The 22,966-nt window shown below is 39.5% G+C and overlaps 1 protein-coding gene across 1 annotated transcript in view; it reads left to right on the forward strand.

Moving 5' to 3' along the window:
* LOC138966738 (3'-5' exoribonuclease HELZ2-like) overlaps positions 1-22,682 on the forward strand; it is a 52,684-nt gene extending 30,002 nt beyond the window's left edge. The window contains exons 10-16 of the mRNA XM_070339066.1: positions 7,460-7,608; positions 7,769-8,026; positions 9,960-10,184; positions 11,158-11,397; positions 13,756-13,954; positions 14,159-14,326; positions 14,772-22,682. Coding sequence (XP_070195167.1) covers positions 7,460-7,608; positions 7,769-8,026; positions 9,960-10,184; positions 11,158-11,397; positions 13,756-13,954; positions 14,159-14,326; positions 14,772-14,962 — 1,430 coding nt within the window. The 3' untranslated portion in view covers positions 14,963-22,682. The remainder of the gene's footprint in view (positions 1-7,459; positions 7,609-7,768; positions 8,027-9,959; positions 10,185-11,157; positions 11,398-13,755; positions 13,955-14,158; positions 14,327-14,771) is intronic.
* Positions 22,683-22,966: the final 284 nt, after the last annotated feature.

The raw sequence follows: 22,966 nt of genomic DNA on the forward strand, positions 1-22,966 counted from the left end.
AACAATATTTGCGTTATGTCTCATAAATCCCAAGACGTGTGTAAAGTTGTAATTAAGCTTTAGCTTCGAAAATAGCTGACGTCCAGAAAGTATTTTATTTGACCGTAAAAGATATTCCCAAATAGAAAACGTGTAAATTTGACCTTGTCATGACCTTCAAAGTAGGCATGGGTCAAGAAAACTTTCCTCGGACTTCAGGGTCATTGAAATCAGCGCTAATCCCAGAAGAAGATGGAGTTTATAAGCTCTTACTTACAAAAAAGTTATAGAAAATGGTATTTTCCCTCGGTTTTCTCTCTGTTCTATCTGGTAATGACCTTGTTGTGACCTTGCAAATTGAGGACTGTTAATCAGATGATTGTCATGCCTAGAGATGCGCCAATACCAGAAGAAGATGGAGTTTGAAAGCTTTTACTTACACACAAGTTGCAGAAAATGGTATTTTCCCTCGGGTTTCCCTCGTTTTTTCCCGGTAATGACCTTGTCGTGACCTCCACAATTGATGTCTGATAATCGGATGATTGTCATGTCTAGAGATGCGTTAATCCCAGGAAACAATTGAATTTGAAATCTTTTTCTTGCAAACAGTTGCAGAAAATGGTACTTTCCGTCGGTTTTCCCTCGTTTTTGCCTGGTAATGACCTTGTTGTGACCTTTAAATAACGCGAGAGTCAACTATATTTTACGTATTGTAAAGCGTACATGTAGCCCTAGACGCGTGTAAAGTCTCAAAGCTCTAGCTTAAGAAACGGGCGAATAATCGAACGCAGTGTTACGTTGTTCATCTAGGAATTGCCTTGAAGACAGCCAGCCTTACGCTGACGATCACGAAGGCTCTCTTGCTACTCAGATGAGTCACAAAGTTCATTTTTCAAATATTCAGCATCATTATATTGGCTCTAGCTCTTATCAGAAATAATGCTACCTCTGAAATTAGAAATACATTATGCTCTGAACCAGATTGAGGAAGACTACTCCCCTCTGTTATGTTTTGTTTCAAGCTGTAAACACTATCACTAGCAATTTTACCATAGCATTAAACCAAAAGGCACCATTAAGTTGTCATATTTTGCTCGTGCATTGCTAAATGTATGTAGATAAACTTTGAAAGTCAGAAATGGGGTTCTGGAAACTAATCATGTCACACTGAACTCGCACCACAAAGCGACATTTTTTCAGGAAACGTCTCGCACGCTTTACTGGGCTGGGGGTTAGTAAGATTGGAAGGTCATAATGACATAGTATATGGTTCAAATCCATTCATATTATACAGATATTATGTAAAGACATCATACTTGACGAAAATATATCCATTGAAGCCAAACAACAATACTAGTCTTGTGTGAATTTATTTTTAATCAAAACTTACCTACATTTTGGACGACGTCTTTCCTGGATTTAGGGTAGGGTTCATAATAATGATACTGTCACCAGCATCCTCGGCCAAAGCAGTCGCAAATTGTTTTGTGATAATCAAAAGATACCAACTAACACCTTTATATGTAAAACGTACCAGTTTGAGTTCGTAATTTGGCTGAGAACTTCTTTTTTCAGAGGCAAGCGTCTGAAATGCTCGTGCATCACTCTTCAGGGTATAGTTGAATTTTGACTGAGAAGAGAAAGTGCGCCCTTGAATATTTCTTGTTAACATCGATTTTTATGTTTGGCAGGTCCCAAGCTTTCAAAAAATACCCATTTTGTAGAGTCCGCTTTTGGGTGCACGGTCAGCCCTCCGCCGTGACGGAGTATCAATCATGTTATATTATTCTACACTAGCAGTTAAGCCCGGCTTCGCCCGGGAGTAAGCGGAGCCCTGTAGCAATTTAAGACGCTCGCTATCCCATTATGATTAGCTTTACCTCCTTTGTTTGGATACAAAAAAAGAGTTATCTCCCTTACCTTCTAGAAATTTCCGGAACTGTCCAGTTAATTTTTCTTTCTTCATTTCTTCCCCTCATAGGAGCAATAGCGAGTCTCTAATATAACTGGCATGATGTGCTTGCTACAGGTGAACAGTAGGCACTGAACTGGTCTTGTACCATATAGGCTGTATTCAATAAATGGGAGGTCCATAATCTGAGAAAGGAAACAATGAATCAAGAAACTAAAACCCAGGTGCACATCTGCGGCACCTAGGGAGTGTACGTGCACACTATCTTGTTCCTGCCTCTTGCCATCTCAGAGGTATGGCGACCACAGACAAAAAAGAGTTATCTCCCTTACCTTCTAGAAATTTCCGGAACTGTCCAGTTAATTTTTCATTCTTCATTTCTTCCCCTCATAGGAGCAATTATAGCGAGTCTCTAATATCATTGGCATGATGAGCTTGCTACAGGTGAACAGTAGGCACTGAACTGGTCTTGCACCGTATAGGCTGTATTCAATAAATGGGAGGTCCATAATCTGAGAAAGGAAACAATGAATCAAGAAACTAAAACCCAGGTGCACATCTGCGGCACCTAGGGAGTGTACGTGCACACTATCTTGTTCCTGCCTCTTGCCATCTCAGAGGTATGGCGACCACAGACAAAAAAGAGTTATCTCCCTTACCTTCTAGAAATTTCCGGAACTGTCCAGTTAATTTTTCATTCTTCATTTCTTCCCCTCATAGGAGCAATAGCAAGTCTCTAATATCACTGGCATGATGTGCTTGCTACAGGTGAACAGTTATCTCCCTTACCTTCTAGAAATTTCCGGAACTGTCCAGTTAATTTTTCATTCTTCATTTCTTCCCCTCATAGGAGCAATAGCGAGTCTCTAATATCACTGGCATGATGTGCTTGCTACAGGTGAACAGTAGGCACTGAACTGGTCTTGCACCATATAGGCTGAATTCAATAAATGGGAGGTCCATAATCTGAGAAAGGAAACAATGAATCAAGAAACTAAAACCCAGGTGCACATCTGCGGCACCTAGGGAGTGTACGTGCACACTATCTTGTTCCTGCCTCTTGCCATCTCAGAGGTATGGCGACCACAGACAAAAAAGAGTTATCTCCCTTACCTTCTAGAAATTTCCGGAACTGTCCAGTTAATTTTTATATTTAGTCAAGTTTTGACTAAATATTTTAACATCGAGGGGGAATCGAAACGAGGGTCGTGGTGTATGTGCGTCTGTCTGTGTGTGTGTGTGTGTGTGTAGAGCGATTCAGACTAAACTACTGGACCGATCTTTATGAAATTTGACATGAGAGTTCCTGGGTATGAAATCCCCGAACGTTTTTTTCATTTTTTTGATAAATGTCTTTGATGACGTCATATCCGGCTTTTCGTGAAAGTTGAGGCGGCACTGTCACGCCCTCATTTTTCAACCAAATTGGTTGAAATTTTGGTCAAGTAATCTTCGACGAAGCCCGCGGTTCGGTATTGCATTTCAGCTTGGTGGCTTAAAAATTAATTAATGACTTTGGTCATTAAAAATCTGAAAATTGTAAAAAAAAATAAAATTTTATAAAACGATCCAAATTTACGTTTATCTTATTCTCCATCATTTGCTGATTCCAAAAACATATAAATATGTTATATTCGGATTAAAAACAAGCTCTGAAAATTAAATATATAAAAATTATTATCAAAATTTTTTTTTCGAAATCAATTCAAAAACACTTTCATCTTATTCCTTGTCGGTTCCTGATTCCAAAAATATATAGATATGATATGTTTGGATTAAAAACACGCTCAGAAAGTTAAAACGAAGAGAGGTACAGAAAAGCGTGCTATCCTTCTTAGCGCAACGAATACCCCGCTCTTCTTGTCAATTCCACGGGCACTGCCTTTGCCACGGGCGGTGGAGTGACGATGCTACGAGTATACGGTCTTGCTGCGTTGCGTTGCGTTCAGTTTCATTCTGTGAGTTCGACAGCTACTTGACTAAATATTGTATTTTCGCCTTACGCGACTTGTTCATTCTTCATTTCTTCCCCTCATAGGAGCAATAGCGAGTCTCTAATATCACTGGCATGATGTGCTTGCTACAGGTGAACAGTAGGCACTGAACTGGTCTTGCACCATATAGGCTGTATTCAATAAATGGGAGGTCCATAATCTGAGAAAGGAAACAATGAATCAAGAAACTAAAACCCAGGTGCACATCTGCGGCACCTAGGGAGTGTACGTGCACACTATCTTGTTCCTGCCTCTTGCCATCTCAGAGGTATGGCGACCACAGACAGACAGACACACAGACAGACACTCTCTTTTATTATATGTACTAGCAGTTAAGCCCGGCTTCGCCCGGGAGTAAGCGGAGCCCTGTAGCAATTTAAGACGCTCGCTATCCCATTATCATTAGCTTTACCTCCTTTGTTTGGATAAAAAAAAAGAGTTATCTCCCTTACCTTCTAGAAATTTCCGGAACTGTCCAGTTAATTTTTCTTTCTTCATTTCTTCCCCTCATAGGAGCAATAGCGAGTCTCTAATATCACTGGCATGATGTGCTTGCTACAGGTGAACAGTAGGCACTGAACTGGTCTTGTACCATATAGGCTGTATTCAATAAATGGGAGGTCCATAATCTGAGAAAGGAAACAATGAATCAAGAAACTAAAACCCAGGTGCACATCTGCGGCACCTAGGGAGTGTACGTGCACACTATCTTGTTCCTGCCTCTTGCCATCTCAGAGGTATGGCGACCACAGACAAAAAAGAGTTATCTCCCTTACCTTCAAGAAATGTCCGGAACTGTCCAGTTAATTTTTCATTCTTCATTTCTTTCCCTCATAGGAGCAATTATAGCGAGTCTCTAATATCACTGGCATGATGTGCTTGCTACAGGTGAACAGTAGGCACTGAACTGGTCTTGCACCGTATAGGCTGTATTCAATAAATGGGAGGTCCATAATCTGAGAAAGGAAACAATGAATCAAGAAACTAAAACCCAGGTGCACATCTGCGGCACCTAGGGAGTGTACGTGCACACTATCTTGTTCCTGCCTCTTGCCATCTCAGAGGTATGGCGACCACAGACAGACAGACACACACACACACACACACACACAGACAGACACTCTCTTTCTCTTCGCTCGGGAGTAAGCGGAGCCCTGTTGCAATTTAAGACGCTCGCTATCCCATTATGATTAGCTTTACCTCCTTTGTTTGGATACAAAAAAAGCGTTATCTCCCTTACCTTCTAGAAATTTCCGGAACTGTCCAGTTAATTTTTCATTCTTCATTTCTTCCCCTCATAGGAGCAATAGCGAGTCTCTAATATCACTGGCATGATATGCTTGCTACAGGTGAACAGTAGGCACTGAACTGGTCTTGTACCATATAGGCTGTATTCAATAAATGGGAGGTCCATAATCTGAGAAAGGAAACAATGAATCAAGAAACTAAAACCCAGGTGCACATCTGCGGCACCTAGGGAGTGTACGTGCACACTATCTTGTTCCTGCCTCTTGCCATCTCAGAGGTATGGCGACCACAGACAGACAGACAGACACACAGACAGACACTCTCTTTTATTATATGTACTAGCAGTTAAGCCCGGCTTCGCCCGGGAGTAAGTGGAGCCCTGTAGTAATTTAAGACGCTCGCTATCCCATTATCATTAGCTTTACCTCCTTTGTTTGGATACAAAAAAAGAGTTATCTCCCTTATCTTCTAGAAATTTCCGGAACTGTCCAGTTAATTTTTCTTTCTTCATTTCTTCCCCTCATAGGAGCAATAGCGAGTCTCTAATATCACTGGCATGATGTGCTTGCTACAGGTGAACAGTAGGCACTGAACTGGTCTTGCACCATATAGGCTGTATTCAATAAATGGGAGGTCCATAATCTGAGAAAGGAAACAATGAATCAAGAAACTAAAACCCAGGTGCACATCTGCGGCACCTAGGGAGTGTACGTGCACACTATCTTGTTCCTGCCTCTTGCCATCTCAGAGGTATGGCGACCACAGACAGACAGACACACACACACACACAGACAGACAGACACTCTCTTTCTCTTCGCCCGGGAGTAAGCGGAGCCCTGTTGCAATTTAAGACGCTCGCTATCCCATTATGATTAGCTTTACCTCCTTTGTTTGGATACAAAAAAAGAGTTATCTCCCTTACCTTCTAGAAATTTCCGGAACTGTCCAGTTAATTTTTCATTCTTCATTTCTTCCCCTCATAGGAGCAATAGCGAGTCTCTAATATCACTGGCATGATGTGCTTGCTACAGGTGAACAGTAGGCACTGAACTGGTCTTGTACCATATAGGCTGTATTCAATAAATGGGAGGTCCATAATCTGAGAAAGGAAACAATGAATCAAGAAACTAAAACCCAGGTGCACATCTGCGGCACCTAGGGAGTGTACGTGCACACTATCTTGTTCCTGCCTCTTGCCATCTCAGAGGTATGGCGACCACAGACAAAAAAGAGTTATCTCCCTTACCTTCTAGAAATTTCCGGAACTGTCCAGTTAATTTTTCATTCTTCATTTCTTCCCCTCATAGGAGCAATAGCAAGTCTCTAATATCACTGGCATGATGTGCCTGCTACAGGTGAACAGTTATCTCCCTTACCTTCTAGAAATTTCCGGAACTGTCCAGTTAATTTTTCATTCTTCATTTCTTCCCCTCATAGGAGCAATAGCAAGTCTCTAATATCACTGGCATGATGTGCTTGCTACAGGTGAACAGTAGGTACTGAACTGGTCTTGCACCATATAGGCTGTATTCAATAAATGGGAGGTCCATAATCTGAGAAAGGAAACAATGAATCAAGAAACTAAAACCCAGGTGCACATCTGCGGCACCTAGGGAGTGTACGTGCACACTATCTTGTTCCTGCCTCTTGCCATCTCAGAGGTATGGTGACCACAGACACACACACACACAGACAGACAGACACTCTCTTTTATTTATATGTATAGATAGATAGATAGATACAGTATAGCAAATACATCCCAATTTAACACAAACAGTTCCGTTTCATGAATGTTGTGGTCAAATGACTTGAGGAAAAAACCGGTGTATTTGTATTTTAAGGTAGCTCCTACCATCAAACTCATCAAAATTCAAATAACCATTTGGACCAAGCCGGGAGAAATGGTTACGAACTCTAAATATTATTAATCCATCGCGACTTTATTTACTTGTATTGGGCATTGAGTGGGTCAAGACAAACCGTTAACCCAACCTCTCTCTCTCTCTCTCTCTCTCTCTCTCTCTCTCTCTCTCTCTCTCTCTCTCTCTCTCTCTCTCTTGTAAGACTAGGCAACGCCTAAAATCTCCATCCTTCTGTAATAAAGTTTAATCAATCAATCAATCAATCTCTCTCTCTCTCTCTCTCTCTCTCTCTCTCTCTCTCTCTCTCTCTCTCTCTCTGTCTGTCTGTCTGTCTCTCTCTCTCTGTCTGTCTGTCTGTCTGTCTCTCTCTCTCTCTCTCTCTCTCTCTCTCTCTCTCTCTCTCTCTCTCTCTCTCTCTCTCTCTCTCTCGTTTTGAGCGTGTTTGTGTAATTTTCTGATTGCAGGGGGACTTTTGAGGAAGCTCGGCGACAAATGTCCCAAGATTGTTCGAATGTACGGGTCTTCGATTGAGGACAAAGACTACCCAGTACCAAGGGGAAACCTCAGGTCAAAACGTGGAATGCGAGATCTTACAAGCGACCCGAATCTAGAGGTAATCAGACTGGTGAACATTTACCACATGGTTTTAATTCAGGTACAACATTTACAATGCGAAGTGTTTAGTGCTATTGGGATACTTCATAACATCCCAAATTGAGTATACTCTTTTCAGAGTTCAAGCTGGTGACATTGTTGTTGTTTTTTGCTCATAGGACGTGTCTCTTCACCACCTCATTCGACGAGAAGGCAAGCCCAAAGCGAAAGAAATAGCTGTATTCCAGAGGTACTTTGAAAAGTGCAATACCATGCCCGATATGTACTCGGTGAACAGCAAGCAGCTGAAGAAGTACCGAAAACTGGTTTACGATGCCAGTGTTGAAGAGTTGAGTCATTACGAAGTGGTCCTAGCGACATGTGCCGTTGGAGGAAACAACAAGCTGACCAGTGGTACCCAAGGGACTGTTTACCAGGTAACGTGACGCGTTCATTTCTGGGTATCGCCTTGTCCTTTGTATCTTTTGTTTCAGTCAGTTAACATACCAAGAAAGCATAACAAGAAAATGCTTCTTGGACCAAACAAAAAGAACTTTTTTGCCAAAATTGTTCTTGTTGTTGAGAAGGAAGGTTGTAAGTAGTAACGGCGGCAGCATCGGTAGCAGCTAGTTGAGTTAGGAGTAGCAATCGTCATAGTTGCCAATATCTCTTGAGAAAGTAGTACAATGTAGTAGTAGTAAGCGTGCTAGTATATATAGAACCCATTCTCTGCAATAAGGAACAACTGTTGCCGCCTTGGGTTAAACAAATGCAGTTCAATAACAATTACGAATGCCTAGAATCCCTCAAAACGATACATACTTAGTGTTCACTGCCTACGTTGAATATAAGTTATATGATATGTACGCAACATTCTTTCTCTTTTATATCACCGACACATAGGTCAAACTTTGTAACGAATAAAATTATCGTATGTGGAACAAAGGAAAGAAAAACAAGCTAAGTTATACAAGAAAATGTTAGTCCGAATTCGGGAGTTATACCTGCGTTGCTAACTTCGAGAACAAACTCTGAAGTAACCAAACTCAAAGGCGATATTGCAAACAAATTTTGCATTTTTGTTTTAAGATTGCTTAAGTGTGTGTACTTGAACACCATGTACACACTGAACATCGATCAATACGAACTGTTCATTCAACTTGTTGTCAGAAAATGTAGCTGCGTGATTTGCAATGATACATAATATACGTTTCCTACGTTTTACTGACACGTATTCCAGAACCTAGGCAATTCATGTCGATCACATGATGTACCTATATACATTATTCTTTATGAGGAAAACATGTTGCATTGTGTCATCGTCACGATGATACTTCGTACCGTCAATTAAAGTAAATTGCGATACATACGTTGCCGATATATACGTTACCGTCCCATGGGCTTAACAATACAAAAGGAATGTTAAATTCTGAAAGAATATTAAAAAATGTTACATTTTGGAAGGAATCTTGCACGGATTGTATATATAAAGAACGCGTATAACAGCTCTCGTAAATGAACAAAAATGTTCAGTATTTCTTCTGCAAGTTCTTTTCGTCAACTCTGACATTACATGCAATTGCACCTCATTGCTGAGAGTGAGAGTGGGTGACTGGCAGCTGCTGCTGCTGCAATTTATCGTGGCTAATGTTACACATTGTTCCTGCCATTTGTAATTGTAGCACCTTAATTCTCCATTGTTGATTACCGCAACACGGTGGCCTAGTGGTAAGGCGTCCGCCCAGTGAGCGGGAGGTCGTGGGTTCGAACCCCGGCCGGGTCATACCTAAGACTTTAAAATTGGCAATCTAGTGGCTGCTCCGCCTGGCGTCTGCCATTATGGGATTAGTGCTAGGACTGGTTGGTCCGGTGTCAGAATAATGTGACTGGGTGAGACATGAAGCCTGTGCTGCGACTTCTGTCTTGTGTGTGGCGCACGTTAAATGTCAAAGCAGCACCGCCCTGATATGGCCCTTCGTGGTCGGCTGTGCGTTAAGCAAACAAATAAGGCCAAAAAAAAGAATAGGTGTGGTTACGGTAACATAGCCAAAAAAAAAATAGGGTAGGTAGGTAGGCAATCACTTTTTTTTTTTTAAACTTTTTTTTCTAATGTGTACAAATTAAACCTACTTGACAGGGAAATAAGTGTGCGACACGGGCGCTTTCGCTTTCATTGCGTTTTTTGCACTGGTTTTTTTTTTTTTTTTTTCACAAATGTAATAAAAAGTTATAGGATCGGCCCCTAAAAATAGGGTAGGTCGGGTTACCGTAACCACACCTATTTTTTTTGTAGGCCTAAACAAACAAACAAACATTGTTGATTTTATCTACTGTCCAACTGTAAGTCTCTGTGTCCCCTCTTGCTCTTAGGTGATCATAGATGAGTGTGCAATGTGCCCAGAGCCGGCCAGTCTGGTACCGGTAGTGGCAAACAACGCCAAGCAGCTGGTCCTGATTGGTGACCACAAGCAGCTGAGACCCATTATACAGTGCGGGGCTGCCGCTGACCTGGGCCTAGACCAGTCCCTCTTTGAGAGGCTGCACGACAAGTTCTACAACTTGCACACCAAATTCCTGGACACCCAATACAGAATGGTAAACCTGAGCACTTCTGCGGCTGCACCTCAGTGTGTTGTTACAGCTGTAATCCTGATTCGGCAATTACAGTGTTAATCCCTTTTTACCGGTACACCAGAAATAGAGACGAGGGTGGTGGTGTGTGTGTGTGTGTGTGTGTGTATTTCCAGAAAACTGCTGGACAGATATTCATAAACCTTTTCTTGTGAATTCTCCCAAAAGGTATCCCAAGATGTTTTTCTCCAAAACAAGTTCGAAAAATGTCATTGAATACGTCATATCCGGCTTTCAACAAGAATTGGGGAAGCACTTTGGCGACCGCACTTTGCAATGAAATGGATTGAAATTTGGTCAAACAATCCTTGTTCCTGTCTCGTTTATGGGATTGCATTACAGCTTCAAGGCTTAAAACTTAATTTATTAATTTGCAATTAACATTCGGCCTAAAATAAAATCAGAATAACAGCCAGAAACGTGCTATTGTTGATTTCCCCCCCTGAATCCCAAAATATATACTTACGTGAAGTTTGAATTGATTTAGAGAAGGCGTTGGATATGTAGCTGAAAAAAACGGAAATTTTATAAATGGAAGTCAGATTCCCTTTGTACACTGATGATACAGAAAGAGCGCTGTCTCAGAGGGTGAGTTTTGGTCAGCCAGGAAATAGTATGGGTGAAAATGTTTATTTGTTTTAGTTATGTTGTGATGTTTAAGCTAGAAAAGTTAATCAAATGTTTTGATATCGCTTTACGCAGTTTTTTTGTTTTTTTACTGTCTGTTATTCGTTTTCCAGCTACAGGCTGCAGACGCAAGAGGAAAACAGTTTTGAAGAGGACAACAAATTGACCACCCCCCAAACAAAGCAAAAATTGTCTTTAAAAAACAAAACAAAAACGCATAATAAGCATAAACATTGCACGATTAATACTGTATGAATTTGGCTTGCGTAGAAAACACAAGTTCTCAGTTTATGCCATATTCTGTTTCCAGCATCCCCAGATCTGCGCATTTCCTTCACAGGAATTCTACGAAAACCAGTTGAAGACAGGACCATCTTTTAGGAGGAAAGTTTGGTATCATATGAACTGCTGGCCGAAATACCCACCTGAGTTTCAAAATCCCATTCCTCATGTTTTGGTTGACATCCGCGGAGAAGAAGAGACGCTGACCGTTAATACTGAGGAGGGTAATGAGCGGTCGAAGTCCAACAGCATGGAAGCTGAAAAAGTGGTCAGTATGTCACGAACACCTGGATCTGAAAGATACCAGTTCTTTATCGTGTTTACCATCTTGTAGATTAACATGGATTCGTCAAGGATTTGGCATCTAAACCAGGGATGGCCAAATCGTCCGCCCGATCGCCAGGGGCAAGTAGAAACCGCCTGGCAGCTCGCCTGGCTGGCCATTGAAAAAACGGGTCAAATGCAAAACTGTGGGTTGTGATATCCATTTTTAAAGCTATGTAAACACTGCAGATGCAGAAACTTCTGTCGTCTGCAATATCACCGCCATGGTCTAGTAAAACGTAAACGAGGTTCCTGTCGTATCACCGCTATTTTAATTGTGTAAAGAAATCTTACACTCATAATGTGTTTTGTGGTATGTACCAAGCCAGAGAAATTTCTGACAGGCTAGTGACTTTTTTGAAGTTGCTCGCCCGTCTGGCGAGTTACAATTTTGAGATTTGGCCATCCCTGTAAATGATAAGACTATCCGTCCAGTCGCTCCCTTCCCCCTACCGCCCAGAAAAATATATGCAACCTAGCTGCTTTCTTTGCAGATTTGGATTTTTCTGTTGAAGACACCTATTGTAAATCTGCCAACTAAATTCAAGACAATAATCCCACTCTGCACAGGAAACTGTCATACTATTGATTGCTGGTATGTGTTCTGGTGGAATGACATCCTTGATAATTTAAGGAAGATCATTTGCACGGGAAGGAAGATATCACAAATTTGCACATTTGAAGGATGTTTACCTGTATGTGTCGGATATCTGCACGAACATTGTTGGCGTTAAGAAATGAGGAAATTTCCAAAATCAAAACTGCTGTCACAACTGATTGAATTATCAATAAGAGAGATTCCAAAGTTTATTGGTGAATGGACTAAGGTGGCTATACAATCGGTCGTTTTCTCTGTTATGCTACTCTTACACTGTGCCGAATTGCCCTTGCGAATAGAATTTTCCAATAATTCACAATGATCGGGACATGGTTGCAAGACATTCGTAAATGTTCTTAACCATTCGCCACCATTCGTCTCTTGTTTTTAACATAGCAACATGTTCCTAATATTCGCAAAGAAGTCATATTCTTAACTTTTTTGCAACGTACTTGTAAGATTTCGCAAGACATTCGTAATCATCGCAATGTATTCGTAACGCTCGCAAGGCATTCGCAACCATTCGTTATGCCTGTCTCACACTGTGCTGAATATCCTTGCGAACATTCGTAATCATCGCAATGTATTCGTCAGGCTTGCAAGACATTCGCAAACATTCGTTATGCCTGTCTTACTCTGTGCCGAATATCCTTGCGAATATAGATTCGTATGCATTCGCAATGATCAGTAAACATTCGCAAGCACTCGCAACCATTCGTAAGACATTCGCAAGGATTCGTAAGGCTTCGAATGGTCAATATTTTTCTCTTTTTTGTGTGCCAAATACAACATGTTCATATACACATTTCTTGTGAATGTCTTACGAATAGTTGCGAGTGCTTGCGAATGTGTACCGATCATTGCGAATGCCTTGCGAGCGCTACAAATACCTTTACGATGATTAGGAATGGCTTGCGAATACTGAAGAATATGCATTCCTTGCGAATATTAGGAGCATGTTGCTAATATTCGCAGCAAGAGACGAATGGTTAAGAACATTTACGAATGTCTTGCGACCATGTCCCGATCATTGCGAATTATTGGTGAATTCGGCACAGTGTAAGAGCAGTATTACAAACAATGCGAATTGCATAATCGCTTTATTCGTAAAATGTTTGCAAGCACTCGCAACACTCGCAAGGCCACTCGCAACGTTCGTAATACATCCGCAAGACATTCGTATATGGATTTGTATGCATTGGCAATGATCGGTAAGGCTTCGAATTTTCAATATTTTTTCCTGTCCATTCGCCTCTTTTTTTGCCGAATACAACATGTTCATATTCGCAAGGATATTCAGCACAGTGTAAGACAGGCATTAAGTGAGGTAATTATTTCGTGTTTTGCACAAATTACATATTGTGACCGCGAGACCATTTCACTAAACATGCGAGTGGAGTGGATTTCACTTAGATCCGAAGTTACCTTCATTTTGATTTTGCAATATAAATGTCTTTATTACTGAGAGCTATTTGTGAAGTGAATGGTGTTGTTGTGGTGGTTGTTGTTATATTAGGACTCTTCCAAAATGTACTTTTTGAAAACAGTATCAATACAACTTTGCAATGTCTGTAACTTCTCTGATGAATTTAGAAAAGGCGTTGGATATGAATGGTATTAATGATGTCTCTCACATGCTCACACCTTAAACAAAGAAAATACATTCAGAAGTAGTGTATATTCTTGCTTTTTTTCTGCGAGCAGATTGAAATCCTGATCTACCTGCGGAAATGTAGGGTGGAACTTTCCAGCGTCAAAGTACTGACTCAGTACAATGCACAGCGCCATCTGTTGGAAACCAAGCTGAAGGCTGCCATTCAAAACAACGGGGAGAACGCGTTCAACCACTACGACAGGGTCAACATGCAGAACGTTTCCGTCAGCACAGTCGTCTCAAGCCAGGGTAAGGAAGCTTGATGATATTTTTTTTAAGCACATCAGAAACTGAAGACTAGATCTAGACTAATTGCACTGTGTGGATGTAGTTTTAATTTGCTTAATCTGGTAAGTGAAAGATTCAGACGATGGATTACAGAATTTGACGTTTAATAATCATATAATTTTGACAACTTTTTGATCTTTACAATGAATATTTATTAATGTATAGGTGGTGAGTGGGACTACGTGATTTTGAGCACGGTACGGTCTTTGCCGGGCTACATGATTGAACCAAACCCAACGCACGGCTGGTGCATACAGAACCTTGGCTTCATCACTGACCGCAACCAGGTCAATGTTGCTCTCACAAGGGCTAGAAAAGGACTTTTCGTTATCGGTAAGATATCAGTCGTAATTTATATTGTCGGCTTATACGAGGCGTGTGTTGGTGCCTCAGCTGAAGAGACTTCCCTTGTCAGCAGAGAGTATGAACTCATTCTATTCATATTAGTTCAAAATTATTATCTTCTATCATAGTTTTGCCAGCAAGGGCAATAATTTTAGTCTGTCCCAGTGAAGGAGAAATTACTCAAAGAACTAATAAGTGTATGATGTGTGTGAACTATTTAAACTCTACCCTAATAAAATTATATAATATTCCGTTACCTTACCCAAGTATTCTTCCTTTACCCTTGTATCAATAAGCTGGCCAGTGGTACGTTCGATTCTGAATTATGTTTAGACAGATCATATAACAGTAATTAACCCATAGTCCCCTCAGAGATGTCAGAAAACAAGACCTGAATACAATAAGCTACATTCAGGAAGCGTTTCTTTGCCAGGTAATGCACAGTTGTTGAGGTGCGACGAAGTGTGGAAACATCTGCTGGAGAGATACGAGAGGATGGGTTGTTTGATCCAAGACGCCAGTACCTTCCCACCGCCACTACCCCCTCGTCCCAAAAAGGGCAGACGGGTGCAGAACAACGCTAGGGACGAGTGGCAAAACGTTGAAATCTCTCGCCCGAATTAGGAGGGAGGTTCCCAGCAGCCTAGTGCACCTTGAGACCTGCGCCGTCTCCTTGATCTTTCTGGCGAAAGCTGGAGAGAGACAGTGTTCTGTGGAATCGTCTTCTGGTAGAACTACTAAACAGTGCCTTCGTGTGAAGGTACATTCGTGCTGTTAGGTGTGATCTGATGTATTTTTTTCTTCAAAAGTTCTTTTTCAATAGATGCTTTTTGATATTATTCCTGATGCATACATATTCACTATGTTTTTGTTTTGTATTGTGGGTGTATACGGAGTAGAAGATTAAATGGTGTTTCAGCTGGATATTACTTGATATGGTGCTTATCACACACCCATTGTGATATTTGGCATTCGGTCCTTCTCATTCAAAGCATAGAATGTTTTCACTACTGCAACTGCAGTAGGGAGCGGCTTAAAATTTAACAGTTGCAAATTTGTTGATTATACTCTAATTTGTTTTCCTTTCACGATGGCTTGGGGCACAAGGTATTAAACTGCACTAAAAACACACCAGTGTCGGAAAAGTTTAGCAACTTACAAGTTGAAGTGTGCTCTATAACTGATGACAAACAGTCTGATTCCTTGAATTCCAAGCCGTAAACTCTGTTGTGATTACCTACTTTCTGCTGTATTTATTTTATTTGTCCACCACTTTTATGGCGGTAACTATAGTATGGAACTGATCGTTCTAGCATGTAATTAACATTTCCTTGATTGTGAGGGAAATGTGATGTTCGGGTTTACTCTGCTCAGATCTGTTTGGGATCCTTGTCAATGAAAAGTCCATCAGGTTTCCACCGGCTGGGGAAATACGGGTACATTGTGGGGTAATTCTTGTAACTATTAGTTTGAGAATTGAATACATTCTGTTTATTTCATAATTTTTTAAAGTCATAAAACCTTCATTTATCTACTTAAATGTCATTTGTACAGTTTTTGTATTACACTCGATTTACTATTCAACACTGTTGGCAATACATTGTATGTACATTATTTATAATCTTTGATGATCAGATGCATGTATATAAACATGGTTCCACTCGTGATTTGCATTGTTGTAAAACTGCAATTCAAAATATGTTGATTTTTATTGTTGTTAACGTGTGCTGTTATATGTAGAAACGGTATTAGAATGCAATACATATTTTGCAACGATGATGAATAGTGTTCTAGTCACAACAGTGTGTGATCATCGTGAACTAATGATCAGTATTCTGTTTTTCAGATTTCTGTCTTGTTTATATGAAAATACCCAAAGTTAAGCTCACAAGAACTTTTTTTAACCTTTGGACTTCTTGTGTTTAAAGGTATGTTTTCGTCGTCGATGTAGATTATAATTGTATTTTTTAAAATACTTCTTCTTTAAGTTTTAGCCTAAAATGTATAAGTTGGTTGTATGTTCATATTTGTGTACTTAGAGCTAGTGGACATACTTCAGGCAACTCAAGTTATAGTGCATGTTCAATGCTATATATCCAGACACATCCACAATTCAAAGAAAAGGCAGATTTTGTCAGTAACAAGGATATGTTTGAGACGGCAATATTTCTCGGACAGGATTAGTGTGTCTTGAATAATTCTCATCGATCTCATAGTTATACACGTCTTGCACAATTGTCAAAAATATAAGCTTTGCAGCTCTCATAGTATGAAAATCGTGTGTGAATGGAGGGAGTGAAATTCGACCACACGTCAGTTTTGTACAGTTGTTGTCAAAAAGATTGGCTTTGCGCAGCTCTCATAGTATGAAAGTCACGTGTGTATGCAAAGAGTAAAACAAGTCGCGTAAGGCGAAAATACAACATTTAGTCAAGTAGCTGTCGAACTCACAGAATGAAACTGAACACAACGCAACGCAGCAAGACCGTAGCATCGTCAGTCCACTGCTCACGGCAAAGGCAGTGAAATTGACAAGAAGAGCGGGGTAGTAGTTGCGCTGAGAATGATAGCACGCTTTTCTGTACCTCTCTTCGTTTTAACTTTCTGAGCGTGTTTTTAATCCAAACATATCATATCTATATGTTTTTGGAATCAGGAACCGACAGGGAATAAGGTGAAAGTGTTTTTAAATTGATTTCGACAAATTAATTTTGATAATAATTTTTATATATTTCATTTTCAGAGCTTGTTTTTAATCCGAATATAACATATTTATATGTTTTTGGAATCAGCAAATGATGGAGAATAAGATGAACGTAAATTTGGATCGTTTTATAAAAAAAATTCTTTTTTACAATTTTCAGATTTTTAATGACCAAAGTCATCAATTAATTTTTAAGCCACCAAGCTGAAATGCAATACCGAAGTCCGGGCTTCGTCGAAGATTACTTGACCAAAATTTCAACCAATTTGGTTGAAAAATGAGGGCGTGACAGTGCCGCCTCAACTTTCACGAAAAGCCGGATATGACGTCATCAAAGACATTTATCAAAAAATGAAAAACACGTCTGGGGATATCATACCCAGGAACTCTCATGTCAAATTTCATAAAGATCGGTCCAGTAGTTTAGTCTGAATCGCTCTACACACACACACACAGACAGACAGACAGACGCACACACACACACACACATACACCACGACCCTCGTCTCGATTCCCCACTCTACGTTAAAACATTTAGTCAAAACTTGACTAAATGTCAAAAAAAATGACCCACAACCATAATCTCTGAATTATTCCGGATTAACTTCCAGAGCATTTCGCGCTACATTCGCGCTAACAACCAACATCAGGACATTAAAAACAAGTCGCGTAAGGCGAAAATACAATATTTAGTCAAGTAGCTGCCATTTTTCAGCAAGAGCGTATACTCGTAGCATCGTCAGTCCACCGCTCATGGCAAAGGCAGTGAAATTGACAAGAAGAGCGGGGTAGTAGTTGCGCTAAGAAGTATAGCACGCTTTTCTGTACCTCTCTTTGTTTTAACTTTCTGAGCGTGTTTTTAATCCAAACATATCATATCTATATGTTTTTGGAATCAGGAACCGACAAGGAATAAGATGAAAGTGTTTTTAAATTGATTTCGACAATTTAATTTTGATAATAATTTTTATATATTTAATTTTCAGAGCTTGTTTTTAATCCGAATATAACATATTTATATGTTTTTGGAATCAGCAAATGATGGAGAATAAGATAAACGTAAATTTGGATCGTTTTATAAATTTTTAATTTTTTTTACAATTTTCCGATTTTTAATGACCAAAGTCATTAATTAATTTTTAAGCCAACACGCTGAAATGCAATACCGAACCCCGGGCTTCGTCGAAGATTACTTGACCAAAATTTGAACCAATTTGGTTGAAAAATGAGGGCGTGACAGTGCCGCCTCAACTTTCACGAAAAGCCGGATATGACGTCATCAAAGACATTTATCCAAAAAATGAAAAAAACGTTCGGGGATTTCATACCCAGGAACTCTCATGTCAAATTTCATAAAGATCGGTCCAGTAGTTTAGTCTGAATCGCTCTACACACACACACACACACACACACACACACACACACACGCACACACACACACGCACATACACCACGACCCTCGTTTCGATTCCCCCTCGATGTTAAAATATTTAGTCAAAACTTGACTAAATATAAAAAGGTAAACTGCACTCATGCCTGAAAGTCTTGACAGTTCTAGAATGGTCTATTATATGACTATACTGTTTTGTTTAACACGTGCGAGGAGTATTCTTTGATGTAAATATTATGCCCGTATTACAACGAAAAGTATTTGCTGAAGGGTTAGAATCTATGAAGGCTAAAGTATAGCCTCTACTGTTTGAAGGTAAGCATACTTTCTTAACTTCAATGCGAAAGATGCATCACCTTTGTGCCATGTGGTTGCTGTTGAAAAGTGTAGGAACTCATTATGAACCATTCAGCATATCTGATTATCAGACTTGGGCTCTTGTGTTGCTGCTTTTTAATCTGAAGTACTTAAATATTTCTTGAAACGGATTGCCATGAATTAGCCTTTCTCTTCCGCAATAAGCAGCTTGAGAAACTTTATATTGTTTGCTTGCGCCCTTCGTTTTAACGTTATTTTATCAAAGTATGCTTTCTCTTTTGGGTCATTTAATAGCAGCTCAGATAGATAGTATGATGACTAAGAGCATCTGTATTGGAATGTGTAGTGTTGGCATGGTTTTCGGTTGTTTGTTTATGCTGTTTTGTTTTATTTTTCTTGACTGAAGACTCAACTTAACTAGTTTGATTTGAACAATTTAAGTTTGAATATTTTGGAGTCTTCAAGGTTTTCAAAGTGTTGGATGTGAATAATTTGTTTACAGCCAAACCGGTTTTATTACACGTCATAATTATACTCGAATGTATAACCCTCCTTTAAGATGGTGTGTTCCCTTTTCTGCGAGCCTATACATTTTACTTGCATATATAATTATGTGGAACAACTTTGTTTTATGTCACATTATACATTCTTCCCGTTCGTTTACTTTAAAATCATATAAATTATATAATAATGGTGTGATAGAAGTCGTGTTCCCACATTCCACAACACTTGAGATGCCCACCATAGACTTATTTACATAAATGCATATTATTTCATATTCTTGTGTGTGCCCATGCAGACAACACTTTTTGGGGTGTATTTTGATAATCTTTAGAATACATCTATATTCTGAAACGTTGGATTGGTTTTACTTGTATATATGGTCACAATGATGTTACCTGTGAGATTTTGTTTTATTTTTGTTTGGGACTAATGTGGACACTATATTGACTTGCGAAAATATGAGAAAAAAATTTACATTCGCTTTTTTTGAAAATTCCCCTGTCGATGTGTTGATCGATTGATCAACAATTTTGATCTTATGTGCCTCCTGTGAGTAAGAAATCATGCATCATCATGGTTGGCGCATTGACTTCCGAAGTAGTTCCCTTCTTTCTATTTTGAGCAGGGCGGACCTAAATGTGCATGGTCTCAGAAGTTTGGTAATGAAGTTGGTTATAGCTGTCAGTTAGGAAATGGCACGTTATGGCATCGTCGGTATTTGTACAGGTAAGGCTGAACAAACAGGGATGAAAAGTTGAGAAGAAAGGGCCACTATTTAATTGGTAAAACATTCTTTTTATTAATGTTGTTGATTGATACAATTGGAGTTATTAATTCAAAAGATGTGTTTGTGTCTTTAAAACTAAGTATATTCAATCAATGAATAAAAAATGACATTTACGCCACAGAGTTTCAAATAAAAAGAAATAAGATCAGTTTCGACTGTCTTTACAGAAGTTAATCATTATTTGAAAAAATAATGACAGTTGTTGTTCAATTTTTAATCATCTGATATAAACTAGATAATGCACAAGTATATAAAATTGTGATGCATGCTGTTTACTTGCCACTTTGTTTACGTTTGTTATTGTCTTATCAGTATTTCTACTATTCAGCTTGTCTGTGATACTGCATTGTTATGACTGGTTATTATTTTTTATTCCCCCCTCTGCTTCTTTCTCTCTGTAAAGGTGTAGGGCTAGTTATTTTTCGGTAACTTACCCAACAACCAAAATCACTTACCCAACAACGGGCCTGAATCCTCGATAGCTCACAGGTTGATGAGTTAGACTTTCAGGGAACTACTTTAGCGATTGAAAAGTTCCGAACGCTCCAATGTACGAAATATACATCTCTAGACCAAACAATACAAACATACTGCATTTAAACTGGCAACTACAGGCTTGAACACATTAATCTCCATATAAAATCTATGAGTTTGGTTGTTTTCTAAATCCAAATCTAACGATCAGTGCAGAGAAACTCGCTTTAGATCTCTTATGAGTGCACGCAAACTCCCAAGGCAAGTAACTCTCGTACGACAAGAGTAGTTCCCCTTCCAAATTTTCTGAACTGAGTTGCTTGGACAAGAGACTGCAATCCGACGGTTAGTTTTCGACAATATTTCATTTTATAAACAGATCACACGCAACCAAATGCACACATCGCATCAATTTAAAGAACATACAGCGGTTTCATACACTATTTTGCCCCAGAAAACGGAACTTCATACAGTTTTTAACGTTGGAACACGGGTGCAAAAGTTCGTCTGCTTGTCCCATTCGAAGAAAGAACATTTCCTAAGCGATACCAAAACATGACCAGAACACACACTATCTGCCTTTACCGGCACAGCAGAATAACAACATAACTGTGTACTTGATTTTAGTCCAAAACAGGGAAACTGACAAGAAGTGTTAACAGAATTGATTGATTTTCCCTGAACTATACAACCGCGCATTATTCAATCGCCAGCGCAGGTAGACTGGTTGAGTGATTTGGATTCGATCAAACTTTCGCACAAAAACTCCTCTTTTCTTTGAATAACTGAAGAAAGGAGGAATAAAGAGGTTACATACCTCGTCTCAGTGATTATCAAAAATAATGGTCTCAGTTCGCGGTCATGAAAAAGCTCGCTGAAGCTCGCATTTTTCATGATCCGCTAACTTCGACCATTATTTTTGATAATCACTGAGACTCGGCATGTAACCTCTACGTCCATAGTCTCTTCAGCTGATATTGCTATTCGCGACCGGCGTTGTTATGAAAGCAGTGACGTTCGTGCCATACAGTACTGTGCTGTGCACTAAACTGTGACGGATAGTAATTTGTGTCCCCGAGAAGCTAAAATTGAGACAATAACATAGTGTTTAAAATCACAACAGCTCAGGTGTATGTCTACACCAAAGCTCTTACGGCTTTGCCCAAACTGTAGTTGAAAGTAAAATGCATCACAGTTGAGGTTTATTCCTTCACAATGAGAACACAAGGAACGTACGTAGTCGATACATATCGACAGGGGGCCGACAAATGGTTTAAATGTGAAATGTGTGTATATGGGTGTGGGTCTAAAACAAACAAACAAACCATGTGAACCCCCCCCCCCCCCCCCCCTCCCCCCGCTCGCGGGCTGAACGACTGACGTCACATGTCGCTTCGGTCTTTTCCGGAAGAACACCACATGTACATAATAGGCCTACACACTTCGATCGCGTAGCAGTGCTAGGGAGGCCCACCGACAGTAAGCGTGAACAGACCACAGAAGGCCATTTTTAGAGTGCTGTAAACAGCTTCAAAATTAAGCAATGTTCTTATAGTTCAGGTTTGAAATGTAAAAGTACTTATAGAATTGCTGTGCAAAGTTTGAAGCCTGTTAGAATTATACATTTGGAGGTATTGGACTGTAAAGTCAGGCAAATATGCGATTTTTTCACAATTGGGAAGTTATGTACAGGGCGACAAATTAAAAAAAGCAAAAAGAAATGACCTTTTCGGTTTTATTTTATAAAACAGATTGCAGCAACCACAAATGTATCACAGTTGAACCAATAAATGCAATAAAAAGGGTTTTATAGCCGATTGCAATTTTAGGCTATATTGACGTCATCACACGAAATTTAAGAAACGCGAACAAGCAAATCTTCAGTGGTTTTACAGGTAAAGATGTCATACGATATATCAAATTGAAGATCTCTTTGTGTACAATCTAGCTGTCATACTTTTGATGCTGTATAATCAAAACTTTACAACTTAAGCTTGAAAATCAATATTTTCAAAAATAATAAATTTAAAATAAAAACTATAAAATGTATTAATGTTCCGCAATGTCAATCTTTATAAACATTTGTAACCTCACATTTTAGCATATTTCCACACATTGAATGATAATAATGTTACTTCCAAACAAGAAAACACTAACTACAGCACAAGTTTGCAGTTATGCGTTATATTTTAATCTGCCTGACTGAAAATGTGTGCGTTTCTTCCTTAACCTGTATATCCGCGATTATATAGCAAATTATGTGTATGTAAGTGTGTATATATCCATGTATGCAGGTATGTATGTATGTATGTATGTATGTATGTATGTATGTATGTATGTATGTATGTATGTATGTATGTATGTATGTATCCTTATGTTTTTATGTGAATCTCTCTCTCTCTCTCTCTCTCTCTCTCTCTCTCTCACACACACACACACACACACACACAC

The sequence above is a fragment of the Littorina saxatilis genome, linkage group LG5 (assembly GCF_037325665.1).
Source record: "Littorina saxatilis isolate snail1 linkage group LG5, US_GU_Lsax_2.0, whole genome shotgun sequence".
Classification (NCBI taxonomy): domain Eukaryota; kingdom Metazoa; phylum Mollusca; class Gastropoda; order Littorinimorpha; family Littorinidae; genus Littorina; species Littorina saxatilis.